The following is a 17676-nucleotide window of genomic DNA, read 5'->3' on the forward strand; positions in this document are numbered from 1 at the left end:
GGAACTAATACTGTTCTCCCCCTATACTGCTGCTAGTGATATGTTACTGGGGCCTGTCTTGACTGCTACTACTACTGAAATGGAACTAATACTGTGCTCCCCCTATACTGCTGCTAGTGATATGTTACTGGGGCCTGTCCCTAATGCTACCGCTGAAATGTTACTAATTCTGGGCTCTGCCTACACCGCTGCTAATGCTATGTCACTGGGGTGTGGAAATGGAGGCTTCCCAAAGACATGATGGCGGCGAGGCCATTTCCCACCAACGCGGTTACTGTTAAGGTGCATATAACCACGGACACGTGGAGAGGACACGTAGCGCCTCAAAAACATCCCCCTCCTCCTCCAACAATGAAAACATTCTTGTCAAATACCTTTGCATTGGTCCGTCTGGTGGCAGTCCAAGAATTTCACCTTTAATGACACAACAAGAGAGCCCTCCCACCATCCCCCCGCCACGGCCCACTTAATCATGGCCACATTCCAAAAACCAACAAAATAAAACCGCGCTACTAGGTTCGCAGTCGCGACCACTTTCCCACCAACGCGTTTACTGTTAAGGTACATATTACCAGTCTGACTGGGGCATGCACTGTGGGCCGAAGCCCACCTGTATTGTATCTGATGTTAGCTCTGCTGAGCAGGGCACTGCAATGGGATACATTTATGTACCGCCAATGGGTTCCAGGGAGCCACCCATGCTGTGGGTCCACAGGGACTTCACATTACGGACTTGTACCTGCCAGTGTCTATGTATTAAAAACCCCGGTCAGACTGGGGCATGCATTGTGGGCCGAAGACCACCTGCATTTAATCTGACGTTACCTCAGCTGTGCTGGGCACTACAAAGGGATTTGTTTATGTACCGCCGGTGGGTTCCAGGGAGCCACCCATGCTTTGGGTCCACAGTGACTTCACATTAGGGAGTTGTACCTGCCTGTGTCTACTTATAAAAAACCCCCAGTCTGACTGGGGCATGCAGTGTGGGCCGAAGCCCACCTGCGTTTAATCTGACGTTACCTCAGCCGTGCTGGGCAATGCAATGGGATTTATTTATGTAACGTCGATGGCTTCCTGGGACCCACCCAGGCTGTCGGTCCACACGGAGTTGCACCTGCCTGTGTCTACTTATAAAGAACCCCAGTCTGACTGGGGCATGCAGTGTGGGCCGAAGCCCACCTGTATTTAATCTGACGTAAGCTCTACTATCCGGGGCACTGCATTGGGACAAACTACAGGAGCAATACAGCACTAATGAGACGTGCACAGCTACACTAGCATTGGAGTCTGCTGTAGGCCCGCGATTGCTGAGGGGTTGTGCAGAGGCCTATGTCCTGGGTGCAGTGAAAGTCCGCTTCCTGCCTAGGATTGCTGAATCTGTGGGCTGAGGCCTATGCCGTGGGCACGGTGCAAGTCTGCCATGTTTGGCCGCTCAGATCAATTTTTTGTACATGTCTTGGGTTTCCTAGGACCCACCTATGCTGTTGGTGCAAACTTAGTTCCCATTGCGGTGTTTGACCTGTCTGGCACAAAGGCACTGACTGACTTGGGTAGGGGGCAGAGCGCTGATGGCTTTCCTCTTGCAGTGTGGATTGAGCTATGCGACACCTTGACAGAATGAATACTGTGTGGCACATGGATTCCCCATTGTTATGCCCACGTTTGCAGCTCCTGATGGAGGTGGCACAGGATTGGAGTTCTCATTGCTTCTGTACAGCATTGTGGGCTATCGCCCTGCCCCTTTTAAAGAGGGTCGCTGCCTGGCCCTGCCAACCCTCTGCAGTGTGTGCCTCCGGTTCCTCCTCATGACAGGTGCACTTATAAATAGACATGAGGGTGGTGTGGCTATGAGGCCAGCGTGTGGCATGAGGGCATCTGAAGGCTGCGCAGGGACACTTTGGTGTGCGCTGTGGACACTGGGTCGTGCGGGGGGGTTGGGCAGCATGTAACCCAGGAGAATTGGCAGCGGAGTGTCATGCAGGCAGTGATTGTGCTTTGTTGGAGGTAGTGTGGTGCTTAGCTAAGGTATGCCTTGCTAATGAGGGTTTTTCAGAAGTAAAAATTGTTGGGGGGGGGCCACTCTTGTCGTTATTGTGGCTTAATAGTGGGACCCGGGAACTTGAGATGCAGTCCAACATGTAGCCCCTCACCTGCCCTATCCGTTTCTGTGTTGTTCCCATCACTTTCTTGAATTTCCCAGATTTTCACAAATGAAAACCTTAGCGAGCATCGGCGATATACAAAAATGCTCGAGTCGCCCATTGACTTCAATGGGGTTTGTTACTCGAAACGAACCCTCGAGCATCGCGGAAAGTTCGACTCAAGTAACGAGCACCCGAGCATTTTGGTGCTCACTCATCTCTAATTAGAACCTTTCCTATAAAAGATTAGGGCAGACCCAAAGATCCAGAGACTGAAAATAAATAGAGAGGAACTATCTTTAGCTGCCTTTGCCGACGATATCATCTTTTTGATAACAAACCCAGAGTTGGGCCTACCCAGACTAGTCAAACTTCTGGAAGAATTCAGCGCCGTGTGTAACCTTAAAACCAACTTTACTAAGTCCATTGTCCTCAACATTTCTATAACATCATCCCATTGTAGGGATATAAGATTCCGTACCCCCTTTGCCTGGTCTGAATCTCAGATAGACTTTTTAGGAGTAAAAATCACTAAAAAAACAGAAGACCTATACTTCACAAATTTTGTACCCCTCCTGACTAAAGTTAAAAACCTCTTGCGAGCGTACGACCTGCCCTTCATTTCCTGGCTGGGCAGAAAAAATGTTCTAAAATCTTATGTGCTTCCGGTGATCCTTTACCAGATTTGCCTCCTCCTGATACACCTCCCCGGTAGTTTCTTTAAAGCTCTTCGTGTTATTTTTTCAGGGTACATATGGAGAAGGAGAAGACCCAGATTAGCTAATTGCCTTTTGGTGAAGAGGGTCAGTGAGGGTGGTATCGGTATGCCTTGTGTCCATGACTTTTATCTGGCCTCCCAACTGAACTATTGGATGGAATTAGCCCTCCCAAGCAGAGACAGCCTCATTTTTTCTTTAGCTGAGAGGACCTATAGTCCAACCCTCAGAGAAGACCTATGGTACCCCGATAAGAGTAGTTCTAAGAGGGCTCGTGATGACCCTCTGCTCAGAGGCCCATTTGAGGCCTGGAATGATCTTGGAGAGACCCTAGCACCTTCTCCATCCCCCTGTGCCCCTCTCTGCTCTCTTTACATAATCCTGGACCTGCCTTTAGACTCATGCTCAGCCAGTATCTGGAAAATTTTTAAAGATAAAAAAAATCAGTGACATCCAGGCTCTGGCACATAGATCTCCCCCTGAATTAGTCCAGGAGCTTCTGCCTAACCAGACACTCCCCCTGCTCCTGTCCACCCACATAGCAACAGTACTTCGGGATTTCCTTCCCTTAATTCAAATCCACTAGACCTGGGACCGTCTTTGAGACAGTTTTAACAGGGAGTAATGTAACTAATAAGAAAATGGCATTCTTACGCAAACACATCATCTCTCCCCCCTCATCCTCTAAACCTGCCTTTCTAACCTCGTGGGAGAAGGAACTTCACATATCCCTATCCCTGAGTGACACTAAATTGATCTTGAAGACGGCCTTCGGCCTTTCTCCCTGTGTAACCTCCCAGGAGTGCCATTACAAACTTCTGTCGAGATGGTACAGGACTCCTTAGTGGCTGTTCATCCATAAACTGGCCTCGCATAGTAGGTGCTGGAGATGTGATGCAGAGATCGGCTCCTTCCTGCACTTGTGGTGGAAATGCTCGCTTATCTCTTCTTTCTGTTTTGACGTTGAGGGGGTTCTGAGGAAGTTGTCTCCAAACCTTAAGCTCTCCCCCGAAGTGGAGGAGGCCTACCTCCGCCTTCCATCCTCTCAAACACAAGCTCTTGGCCTTCCTCATAGATGCGGCCAAAGCACTTATTCCATCACTCTGGCATCAACAAATTTCTCCGTCCTTGTCTCAATGGAGAGATAAAGTTGACCTTCTTCCAAATCTTGAAGAACTAGTCAGTTGGTCCAATGGTACCCATGACAACTACCTAAAAATCTGGAGTCCGTGGCGCTCTTTAAGAAACAAACTTTAATGGAACTGGCTAAAGAGGCCCCCGCTTGTTGGACATGCTGAGACGAAGTGAGTCTAAACGAGGGACTCTCTCCCTTAACTTTCTGCATAGGACGGGTCAACCCCACACCCCTTAGGCACCGGGCTGACACTTCAACAATTACTTCAGACTATGCCCCCCCCTTCCTCCCCCCTCCCTCAACCGCTCCCAATTCCCGCCCTCTGCCCAGCTCAACACCCCCCCCCCTCCCCCTGTTTGTTAGGTCTGTCTTGTCTGTCTGTATTCCTGTTTATGTTTTTCTTTTTCTGCCCTTGGAAGGGGCCCTGGCTGGGCGATCTATCTGGTGGTTGCCAATCAGGACCCTCCCGAACTAAGTAATTTAAGATTGTAATGTATACACTTTTTGTAACTTGTTTGATATCCTGCTTTAACACTTTGACGTTATCTGTATGTCTTGCTTTGACTATAAAAATCTTAATAAACACGGATTTAAAAAAAAAAAAAAGATATGAGACCGAAAGTACGCGATGAGAATATGGTAAAAATACCACATACCTGTATGAATGTGTCCACAAAGAGCCAGAAAACCATTGTGCATTTTAATATTTCTCTTCCAGCAATGAAACTCTGCACCTGAGTAAAACGAGAATGGTATGATACCCTATTAGGGGAAATTGGTACAGGTGTAGGGGTTTGAACTCTATAGATTTAGAGGTGATGAATTAAATGGCAGGGGTAGGACAAGATGCATCTCAATTGTTAAATGTTCAGGCACGATGGATGCCTTCCTTGTTCCTCCCCCGACATTAGGATATGATAAGGATGTATTAACGCTTTTTAATCTGAGTTTTGCGGTTCAAAATGATTTGTTTGCAAATATGAGTAAATTCATAAACTATACACAATGTAGCCTGCAATATGTATATATGATTCACGAGAAGGACAAAGCACAATCAGACTTGATGACAAATAATGAAAAATTGTGGAGAAATGACTTTTTTTGAGGTAAAGGACACAAGCCTGATGTGTAAGTTTGTAGTACTATCTGTGGTGTTCGGACCGCCTCTATATGCTTTCCAATATTGGTTGCCCAAGTTCACAGGTACGATGATTGATAGCGAAAATAAAACCCATGGCATAGAAAACTGTGAAGAAACACTGGATGGCCTAGTATGCGGACGGAGTACAGCCGCATATGAGCCATGTTTCCTGCAGCCTTCAGGCAGCATATGTGATTGGACGGTGCTACCTGTTTCTTTCCATGTGCTGATAGAAGTTGGCCCCCAATATATATGCTTTGTTACCAAACCAAACTAACACCATCAGTATGTATAATCTCACCACTCCATTTTCTGGATGTTTACAAAACAATACATTGGTTTACAGAAACTTACCCCTTTTTGCCAGATGCTGAAGCTGCATTAAAGTATTACTGGCACCCAGATGCTATCCCTATGTCAAATCTAACTGTATCCTTGGGTAGAATTGTAAGACTAATGAAAGATATTGAACACCTTCAAAAGCATTTGGATGTTACTAACCTCTCCCTTATGGAATTAGAAAAACAAACTGTATCGGTAGTAGATAAGTTGGTCAGCATAGGTACTAAGAACCAGAGTATCACTGGTATGATATGATATATGATATGATATTTATACTGGATGGTCACCTACTGCAGGAAAGATGATGGATTTTATGTTTCACCCATTAGTAATACTGTTTCTTTTGTTTATTCTTTTGAGTGTTTGCAATAACTGGACATTCTGTGGGATACGGAGACAAGCAAATTATCTGGAATCGCTCCCTCTACGATATCGTTGAAACAGTCATACGTAAAAAAGCAACAACAGTGAGGATCCGGCAAAGAAGACAATAAAGAAAGACTGGCAGGGGTGGCTTAGAACCCTTGATAGTACCACTACAAAGGCTCTTTTCAAGATGGACTGTTTCAAATGCGGGATTGTGAAGGCTTTGAGCCAAAAACATTATATATTATATATATATATATATATTTAATTCTGACTCCTATGAACATCTTTGATATAAGCTTGTACCTTCATGTGTTGTTTGCAAGGCAATATTGCATTGTTACAGGAATTAGAAATAGAGAATAGTACTTAGCAAAAGTATATATTATACATTCTTCCATATCTTCTGTTACACTGTTCAAAGGTCAGTTTACAATAGTGTCCAGTAAAGACAAAGCCTTAATGATTAACTGCTATCTATGTAAAAGCACATGGCTGGCTGAAATGTATACATATTGACAATAGACTAGAGATGAGCGAACGTACTCGTCCGAGCTTGATGCTCGGGCGAATATTAGGGTGTTCGGGATGTTCGTTATTCGTAACGAACACCACACGATGTTCGGATGTTCGTCTATATGCGCTCAATGGGGCCGGCGGCAGCAGCGCCAACCCCATTGAGAACATATAGAAGACAAATCCTTCTTCTCTGCCACAGCTGTAACAGCTGTGACAGAGAAGAACGATGTTTGCCCATTGAATTCAATGGAACCGGCAATACAGCCGACTCCACTGAATGCAATGGGCTGCCGGCGATCGCGGGATGAATTGTCGGAAAGGGGTTAAATATATAAGCCCTTTCCTGCAATTCATCCAGAAATGTGTAAAAATAAAAAATATATATATACTCACCTGGTGCCGGCAGATGGAGTTCAGCGCGGCAGGCTGCAGTTCTCCTGAACTGCTCTGAACAGCTGTGAGTAGTATTCAGCAGCCGGGGATTTAAAATCCCCGCCTGCTGAATAAGATGCCTCTGAATGGTCACAGCCTGACCAATCAGAGGCAGCCCTCACTCACCCATTCATGAATTCACCCGAACATCGCGGGAAGTTCATTTCGAATAACGCGAACCCGAACATTTTGGTGTTCGCTCATCTTTACAATAGACCACTCTCCTTTATAAATACTATATAAAGAAAGATGTTTTGTAATAAAGGTAGATTGCTTTAAGACTCGGTCATGATGTCTGTGTCCATTGCTTTCTCATGGCGGCCGCCATAACCACCTTTCATTTGGAGCCTCACAGCATATTGAAGAAATATTGAATTTCCCTAACAACAGTATTAGGGGTCAGCAAGAAGGTAACATCCCGCTCCTCACCTGAATCTCTGATAGACAGCTCCCTGGATTCCGGGCTCTCCATATATAACAGTATTAGAGGTCAGCGAGGAGGTAACATCCCGCTCCTCACCTGAATCTCTGATAGACAGCTCCCTGGATTCTGGGCTCTCCATATATAACAGTATTAGGGGTCAGCGAGGAGGTAACATCCCGCTCCTCACCTGAATCTCTGATAGACAGCTCCCTGGATTCCGGGCCCTCCATTTATAACAGTATTAGAGGTCAGCGAGGAGGTAACATCCTGCTCCTCACCTGAATCTCTGATAGACAGCTCCCTGGATTCCGGGCTCTCCATATATAACAGTATTAGGGGTCAGCGAGGAGGTAACATCCCGCTCCTCACCTGAATCTCTGATAGACAGCTCCCTGGATTCCAGGCTCTCCATATATAACAGTATTAGAGGTCAGCCAGGAGGTAACATCCCGCTCCTCACCTGAATCTCTGATAGACAGCTCCCTGGATTCTGGTCTCTCCATAGATTCATGTTCCCAGGTCACTCGTACTATGAATCCTGGATCCTTGTGACGATCCTCAGGGATTCGGACCTCACTGGAGACGCTGTAGGTTGTGTCAGGATTATCAGCCAATGATTCAGAGGATGATATGACGTCTTCTGATCCTCCCACTCCGCACCTCCATGTAATCCTGATGCTTGCAGGATAAAAGTTCTCCAGGTTGAGCAAATACTTCATCTCCCCAGAGATAAACAGACTTCTCATCACCGGCTGTGACAGCCTGGGCTTTACTGAAACGTGACCACACAACCTTTTACACTTTCCTCTACAGCAGACGCCCCCAATAAACACATAACACACGGCTTACATTTTTTTCCAACATAAGTCTTATGGATGATTATCCATCTGTGTATTATACTGTGGCAAATATTGGGGCTTTATGTTGGGGTATAGAATGCAAGATTTTCCTGACTTATATGCTGGACATAGAGTCCAAACAAAATGTGAGTAGAGCCGAACTCTGGGGGGGGGGGGGGGGGTTTAACTGAAGGATATATAAAGAGATATTTTGTTATTTTCATTTATTTACCAAATGTCAATGAATAAAACTGATCCTTTTCTGTAAAGCCGGAGGCAGCTATATATTTCTATAAATGTATATACACTCACCAATGACTTGTAGCCTCCCTGTGGTTTTCTCTATTGGTTTCTTGAGGTCAGGATGGTTCACCAGACATAAATATTTCTCCCCCTGATGTGTCCCCAGTGTGGGGGTGATGGGCAGACGGGCGGTACAGCTGTAGGTGTTATCGGCCGCTCTCCTGGATGCCACACTCCGATAAGTAGCACAGCTTCTTCGTAGATCTTACGTCCGGCTCCTCTCAACCATATCACACTTACATTACCCGGGTAATATCCCAACACATCATGCGGCAGGATGGTCGTGGCACCATAAACTAGACGGGGAATTGGAACCTCTCCTGCAACTGGACTCCAACTATAATCTACAGAACAGGACATAGAAATGTTTTGGGATTTTAAACCAACTTTACCAAAGAAAACCCATCCCCCCACATAAATATCACACATGTGTGTACTGTATGTAACATGTCAGGATGGGATGTGTAATGGCAGCTCATATTACAAAGAAGTGGGGGGCAGTTAAAACTGTTTTACACTCCATTAAACCCAATTTCTGCGTCATCCTGCTGCAAAAATACCATCTCTTACTGCTGATGCCTTTAGCACAGGGATATAATATATGTAGAGTGCAATGAAATGTTGCAGCCAAACTAGAGCTCTAGTCCTCATGTGCCGGAGAAAGTCTCCTGGGTTCATCATGAGCTCTCCATATATCTGTACAATTTTTTGACCGAAAAAAGGTGGTCCTAAATCAAAAGGAAATAGGGCAGGTGACAGGGAGACGGTGGCCATATTTTTCATACTCATCTGCTTGATGGTGCCTGCGCTGCCTACCTGCAAAGTCTGTGCGCTAACTGAAAATTGGACTCTTTTCAGAGTCTTGTGCCCTCCTATAGACTTTTATAGGAAAGCATGCACTTGGGACTCTGAAAAGAGACAGATTTTCATGCCGCGCACTGACTTCAAAGTGGGACACCACTGGATCGCGGGAGTGGGTTGGTATAAAAAATACATCACCTAACCCCTTGTCATCTTCAGTAGCAGCACTATAATTAGGCCGGTCTCACACGACTAGATCTGAATTGTGGATTCCTCGTTTGTATGATCCGCGGTATTACACTGTTTAATCAAATGCATTGGAAAACATAATTCTGCTCACATCAGTTGGGTTGGAATTGTGCAATCCACTCGCGGAAAATAAAACTCAGCATGTTCTATTTATCGCGACATCCGTGACATAGTGCCCATTGTGCTCCATGGTCGCGGATATACCTGTAGCCCATATGCATTTACATTGTGTACAGGCTGCGGGTACCCACGTCATCGGTAAGCAACGGTGTTAGAAATATGAACAAACAAAAGGTGTACTGTGATGACCTCCTGCGTAAGTACGAGTACGCAGAATCACGGCCGGGCTCACAGCTGGAATCCGCATACGGGCATGTGAGCCCAGCTTTAGTTTCTAGTTCTGTAGGCAGGGGACTACGGTTTCCTCTTTTTGACAGATCAATCCAAAAACAGATGCATTAGTCTCCGTTTGTATCAGTTTGTCATCTGTTATAATAAATCAGTCAACTGGAGCTCTTTTAATGGTCTTCTACACCGGCCAAGAATTGGATTATGGAGCCGAACGCTAGTAAGATAATACACAGGGGCAGTAGTCTAACAGTAATATTAAAGCCCGTCACAGTTTAGACTGATTAAAATAAATAATTTTATTATAGAATGCTAAAAAACATATACCACTTTAGGGCATACCTGACATAGAACAAAAAACAAAACCACCAACGGGTAGCATGCTATATGGGTTGGTGGCCAAATTAGATGTTATACTATTGGCGACTAACTCACATATACTTCAAGCAAAGTCACTGTGGGGCCGTGCACAAATGCCCCAAGTGGCCAAATAGTGTAAAGAGCTCTCCCTAAATTAATGGACTCGGTATGGATGTTAGGAGCCTGTTATGTACCAGGAATATTAGTCAAGGTGACAGTGGGAAAGACCCAAAGCCACCTCGTGATAGTGTGGTACTATAAATAGCGGGAGCGTGTAGGACCTCGTAGATAGGATGTACAAGGCTCCTATTTGTTATTACACTAGATGTGAGTTCGGGTTTGGTTCCCCTTATAGGATCGATTCTCCTATTTACATTAGATGTGAATTAGGGTTCCATTCCCTTTTATAGAACTAAATTAGATCTTCGACACGTTTCCCCATGAATGCCACGGATCATCAGGAAGTTAGCATTCTATAATAAAATTATTTATTTTAATCAGTCTAAACTGTGAAGAACGCTAGTAAGATAGTTTGTGCCCCACCGGACGGCTATATACCTCCCTGTTCACATGGAGAGACGTACAGAGCCGATCAGAAAGCATCTTCATGTTCACTGAATACCAATGATCAGCCAGCGAGCGCTCACTCATTGGTTGGATAATTGTCTTTTTTACACGGCCTGATTGTCGGGTGAACAAACGTTCAGAGGAACATTAATGCTGATATCAGGACCGTTTAAAAAGACCTTTACTGTGAAGATGTCATTATCTCCATAAAGTTCTATCTAAGGCCATGTTCATTGTATCTCCTGATACATATGCTGAAGGGGTCCGTGGACCGTTATTGACCTGGCAGATGACAAGAGTGCCCTCGACATCCACTGAGTAGGTATATAGTATGTCAGGATACTTTTTTTTTTCCTTACGCGGGCAGCACATGAACGTGTCGGATTCCGTATGCAGGAGTCCATATTGGAGCCAGTGTCTGCGCAGAAATGTTTAAATCTTTATTGCGGATGGACCGGGTGGCTCGCCATCGGACATGCACAGTACAGATTTTCTTTAAAATGTTTATTTTTCCCATGACATTGCTAGGCAATAACTCAGCTACTCATGACCTATCCACAGTGTCTATTGTGGATGGGCCGTGGGCTAGATGGCTTCCATTGACTTCAATGGAATCTGCACGAATATAGAGCATACTGCGATTTTTTTTCCCCTATGCTTGTGGAAATCGCAATTCGATTCCATGAGTGTGTAGGAAAGAGCGATTTTACATTGTAAGCTCTGAACGGTATTTACTGCGGACTCGCAGTGTGGACGTCGACCGTGTATTCCGCAATGCAAATCTGTTCATGTGCCTCAGGCCTAGCTGTATATGAACACACAGCCTGTTACACTTTCCTCTACAGCAGACGCCCCCAATAAACACATAACGCATGGCTTACATTTTTTTTCCAACATAAGGCTTATGGATGATTATATGTCTGTGTATTATACTGTGGCAAACATTGGGCTTTATGTTGATGCATAGGTTGTAACATTCTCCTGACATGTATGCCGGACATAGAGTCCAAATGTAATGTGAGCAGAGCCGGTCTCTGGGGGTGGTTTAACTGAAGGATGTATAAAGAGATATTTTGTTATTTCTATTTATTTATTAAACGTCAATCAATAAAACTGATCCTTTTCCATAAAGCTGGAGGCAGCTATATATTTCTATAAAATGTATATATACTCACCATTGACTTGTAGCCTTCCTGTGCTTTTCTGTATGGGTTTCTCGAGGGCAGGATGGTTTCCCCACATATATATATATTCTGCCCCCTGATGTTGTTCCCCCAGTGTAGGGGTGATGGACAGACTGGAGGTACAGCTGTAGGTGTTATCGGCCGCTCTCCAGGATGTCACACTCTGGTTAACAGCAGGGTCAGTCTCTAAATACAACTGCTGTCCAACATCTCTCCACCATGTCACAGTGATTGCATCTGGGAAATATCCTGAGATATTACACCACAGGACGGCCGGGACGCCGTGAACTAGATGGGGAATCTTAATCTGTCCCACAACCGGACGCCATCTGTAATCTACAGAACAGGACATGGAAAGGTTTTGTAATTTTAAACCAACTTTACTAAAGAAAAAACATCCATCCTTCATATGTCAGAGAAAGTCTCTCAGTTTACCATGTGCACTATATATGTAGTACCCCAGAGTTGGGGTTCCACAGCATTCCCACCACCTCTACCTAACACTGTGTGATTCAGCAGAATGCAACAACCCCCCCCCCCTCCCTCTTGATTGGACAGTTAAGTTGGCCTAGCTCAAGATTGGTAGGCGTAGTGAGTATAAAAGACAGTGATGGGGTGGGGTTGAGCAGTTCCATCTGAAGTCAAGCCAACTCAATACAGACTGAAGGAGATCGGGGAGAAAAAGAAGTTCATCTATTCTGAATCAGTGTGAAGGACAGAGAAATGCAAAGCGTTGAGCATGAGCCCAAGGGAATTCTAGAGAGAAAAAGACCAGAAACAACGGAATAAAAATGGAGTTTGGGAGAAGGGAAAACAGAAGAAAGAGATAGAGGAAGAAGAGGGAAACATATGAATTAAGGGCTCATAATCAAGTCAGTAAAGTGTCTAGTCAACATTAGTTAAAGCCTGGGATAAAAGCTGAAAGTGTTTTACTGCAATGTGTTGCCACAGCCTCTATGAGGAAGCTTTTCAATCCAATGTCTGCTAATGTGATTTTAAGTCCTCCATTACTGCAAATTAATGTCATGCAAGAATTACTGCAATTGAGTCTGAACTGTGATTGTCTGCTGCCAAGTTGCACTATCCCCTCTCTCCCCTGCAATAAAGAGTTAAACAATTACTTTTATCTAAAGTCTGCTTGCTGGATTATTTTCCTCCATCTACAACAGCTGCACTGAGGTACCACAAGAACCCGCACAACATGCAAGGACTACCACCATTACTGTTAACCACTTTTCGTACGTATTATTTTTGTTTGAAATGGGTCACTACTCGTATACAGACTTGCATCACGACAAATTACCAACTTATATTATCTGACTCTGTGGGTAGCAGGCTACAACAACTGCCTATATTATTTACGGTTTATTTTATTTTTAGTCGTTTTTACCACTCTTGCATGTGGCCTCCGGGCACAGATCATGATTTCCCATGATAGAAGGGAGAGCAGAGCCATTGTTGACAACCATCTTATTTCCCCGCTGCCTATCTCTGCCATCGGTCTGCACTCGGTCTTGTTTACTGCACATATATAACAGTATTAGAGGTCAGCGAGGAGGTAACATCCCGCTCCTCACCTGAATCTCTGATAGACAGCTCCCTGGATTCCAGGCTCTCCATATATAACAGTATTAGAGGTCAGCGAGGAGGTAACATCCTGCTCCTCACCTGAATCTCTGATAGACAGCTCCCTGGACTCCAGGCTCTCCATATATACAACTATTAGGGGTCAGCGCGGAGGTAACATCCCGCTCCTCACCTGAATCTCTGATAGACAGCTCCCTGGATTCCAGGCTCTCCATATATAACAGTATTAGGGGTCAGCGCGGAGGTAACATCCCGCTCCTCACCTGAATCTCTAATAGACAGCTCCCTGGATTCTGGGCTCTCCATAGATTCATGTTCCCAGGTCACTTGTACTGTTAATCCTGGATCCTTGTGACGATCCTCAGGGATTCGGACCTCACTGGAGACGCTGTAGGTTGTGTCAGGATTATCGGCCAATGACTCAGTGGATGATATGACGTCTTCTGATCCTCCCACTCCACACGTCCATGTAATCCTGATACTTTTAGGATAAAAGTTCTCCAAGTTGAGCAAATACTTCATCTCTCCGTAAATAAACAGACTTCTCATCACCGGCTGTGACAGCCTGGGCTTTACTGAAATGTGAAGGACAGAATAAGATGAACATGTCAGAACACTTTTCATCCTGGCTAAATAACTACATCTCATGTCTACTCATTGAACATCGACAACTGGACGCATTTTTCAGTTTATTTTAAAGGGATTGTCCTGGAATTTCAACTTATCCCTTAGACACAGGACAGTGTTAGAGTACTTGGCTTTTTTTCAGTAGTCCAACAGACAGAATGGAGCAGTATACCAACTACTGGCTCCATTCATATGAGGGGACACAGGACCTGGTCTTTGCTATTGGTATGGCTTCGAATGATCAGACCCCCACCAATAAGACACTTCCAATTTAGTGGAATGGGAATAAGATCTTGGAACAACCTGTAAAAGGTTATCTAACAGTATGAGGCATACACAATACATAGCACCACTCAGACATCAGCAGATTGTAATTAAGTAGGAAGATAAAAGTAATATTCGGAATCTGTGTCTTTCGAACTATCCGGCCATTACAGTAATTTTGGAGGGGAAGTGCTGACAGATTTCCTTTAAGTAGCATTATCTGATGGTATATGTACCCCAAGATATAGCCATTAAAATATACAACTCATCAGAGAAAGAACAAACCCTCATATGGGTAGGCCAAGGGAGAAGTTAAAAGATACAGCTCTCAGATCACAGAGATGCAACACAAAAAAACAAAGAACACAACAAACCGATGGCGATGGTCAATGTAGATCATTCTCTCTGCAGGTTTAAAGACATTTTGTCCACAAGCTAATTGTACAGAGAAGTATGTGCACCCGCCCATGCAGTAGGTCACATATATGCTTTCTTAGTTTATATATCACAATGTTAGGATATCTTACCATAAATAGTCTCACAGTGAAACATCTCATCATTATGCTGATTGTTGACACCTCTACAGATGAAGGTCACATCTTTGTGTCTTTCCATATGTGGTATGAAGCTCAGTGATGTTACGTACTGACGTCCCTCCCATTGTGATCTGATCACATAGGTTATATCCAGTAAGCTCTCTTCTTCGCTCATCTGAGACGTCTGGATCTCCTGGTCCCGTCCATCTCTTCTCATCAGCCACGTCACACTCAGGTTCTCGGGGCAGTGGTCCACTGTGCAGTACAGGGTGGCTTCTTCTCCATCAATCAGCTTAGGAGGACCCACAATGTCTCTTATTATGAATGATACATTAGCTGTAAGAACAGGATAAAATAATCAGACAACTGTATCAGGATAAATCAGGATAAAATAATCAGTAATTGTACAATAACATTAAGCCGCAGTATGGATTTCCATCTGATATATTGTCACATAGAATCCTCAAAGAGTTCTCTTAATTACTCGCTGGTCAACAAAGTAAAACTTTATTTCTCATCATAAACAAAATACAATTTTAATGCCGATTCCAAATATGCATTCAGTTTATTCCTACCACGTTCATTTTTAAAAAAATATGACCACCTCTGAGTTTTACCGATTTTAAGTATATTTCAGAATGTACCAGGAATGGAATCATTCCAAAGTGCACCTAAGTCACATATCATGCACACTTATTATCAAATCAATCAATTTTTAATCATATTGTACTTTTTACCAAACCAAACATTAAAATTGCTGTGAATATGGTTTTCTTTTGTACACTTTGCCTGGATCATCACCATACAACATCCAGCAGTAATCTACCATCATGCTTTCGTTGCAGAATCCTTGGTAGCGATTTTGCATCCGTTGAATATCTTGGTGAAGCCGCTCGCGTTGCTCATCACTCACCGCTCTTACTTTTTCGGGCAAAAAGTTGAGATGGGAATGCAAAAAATTCATATTCAGAGGCATTCTGAAATGCATCGAGCAATCTCTGAACACCAGCTTCATAAGCACAAGACTTATGGTTGCCCAGGAAGTTTTCATAAACCCACCTAAAAGCTGCCATGCTTCTCTTTCTTTAATGTTAAGAGCATCACTGAATTTTATATCTTGCAAAACCTCCTGTATTGGGGACCTCCAAAGATTCCTTACATCAATTTTGCTGCACTGATCTTTGGAAACTTCACTGACAAGTATTGAAATCCTGTAGAATTAGCATTCTCCATTGTTTTCACAAAGTTCTTCATTAAACCAAGCTTAATGTGCAGAGGTGGCAAGAAAATTTTCAACCAAAGGGGTATTTTGAAAACTGTCCCTTCCCGGCTCATAGTCATTTCTGTGAGCCCAATTACGTTTGACAATTTTGTAAACCCTGCTTGCAAAGCCATGAGCCTTCCAATGACTTTTAAATCCCCAAAAATATTCCATTGAGGTGTTTTTATTGTTCAAAAATATTTTATTGTGATTACAAATGCCATAGAACAGTAGTACATCATACATTGGTGTGTATACTTTTTGCAAGAATGCTACATTACAGATTATCATGAAGTAAAGTGCATCCTAATAGCCTAAGAGTCCTTGTTCAAACTAATCTATCACTGATAAACAAGCTGGCATTTTTGTTTTAAGCCTTGCCTTTCTACTTGGAGACACGGGTCAAATAAGTAAGAAAGCCTACCAAGGAGGCAGGGAATAGTTGACAGATAAGAAAGAAATGTAAGAGTAGAAATAGAAAAACTGAATGAGATGAGAGATATTTAGAAAAAGGATAGTTATATCCTAGGGATAAAAGGGTGGGAAGCGAGGGTGGGGAGGGGTATCCAGTAACCTAACAATGAACTTAGATATTTCTTAGATGATGGTTTGAAACCAAGGCTGCCAACTATGGTGTCGTAACATGTCTTTGGAGCCAGGACTTCACCCTAGGAGAAGTGCGAAACTGGATCCAGATTGCCCATAAACTGTAGTGCTTAGCAAATTTGTTTTCATCACCCACACACAGCTCTTCCATATATTTAAGATTATCCATTGACTCTAACCACATCAACCTTGTGGGAAGAGTAATGGATCTCCAATATCTGGGGATAATTTGTCTCATTGCCATGAGAAAGAAATTTAAGAGTGATCTCTTGGTCCTATACAGAGCATTCACCTCCTTCCAACAATCTGAAATCAATGGGCATGACCACCATAAATGTATAAGAGAGCCCAAATCCCTATTGCATCTTCAACATCTATCTGAGTACTGAGGAAAGATCCTAGCCAATTGTTCCGTGTTCTGTACCACTCTCTGAGAATTTTAAACTTAAGTTCTTGGATCTTGCCCGACACAGACATTTTGTGCATAAGGATAAAAGCTTTGGTCCAGGACTTCTCCGTCAGCTCCTGACCCAGATCCCTCTCCCATCCTCTCACATAAGTCAGATCATCCGCTTGTGTCTCTTCCTCCAGTATTAATCAGTACAATGTGGAGATCCTGCATGTTCTCCCATTAGTAGAAATGCTGAGTTTTTCAAATGTGGTGAGTGCGGACAGTAGTCTGGCTAGCTCCCCCAAGGAATTGATGTAATGTGCAATTTGCAAGTATTAGATCCACGCTCCCCTGAGTGGACCCCCATGTTCCAACAGTTCCCCAAGTTATTTAAGCCCTAATCCTCTAACTAGATCTCTAACCCTAGGAATTGGGTTCTCCAATTTGTCTAATAAAGGTCTTCCCTTGAAAAACATGGGTAAATCCGGGTTACCCACCAGTTGTGTTAAAGGTCCTGGTCTAGATATCAGGTGTGAT

The 17676-nt window shown here is 43.9% G+C and overlaps 1 protein-coding gene across 1 annotated transcript in view; it reads right to left on the minus strand.

Annotated features, from left to right (window-relative positions):
• LOC136577978 (uncharacterized) overlaps positions 1-17676 on the minus strand; it is a 49146-nt gene that overhangs the window by 15265 nt on the left and 16205 nt on the right. Inside the window, exons 8-12 of the mRNA XM_066577888.1 lie at positions 14873-15217; positions 13718-14029; positions 12906-12963; positions 8368-8519; positions 4649-4726 (exon numbers count right to left, since the gene is read on the minus strand). Coding sequence (XP_066433985.1) covers positions 4649-4726; positions 8368-8519; positions 12906-12963; positions 13718-14029; positions 14873-15217 — 945 coding nt within the window. The remainder of the gene's footprint in view (positions 1-4648; positions 4727-8367; positions 8520-12905; positions 12964-13717; positions 14030-14872; positions 15218-17676) is intronic.

Source organism: Eleutherodactylus coqui, chromosome 8 (genome assembly GCF_035609145.1).
Source record: "Eleutherodactylus coqui strain aEleCoq1 chromosome 8, aEleCoq1.hap1, whole genome shotgun sequence".
Lineage (NCBI taxonomy): Eukaryota > Metazoa > Chordata > Amphibia > Anura > Eleutherodactylidae > Eleutherodactylus > Eleutherodactylus coqui.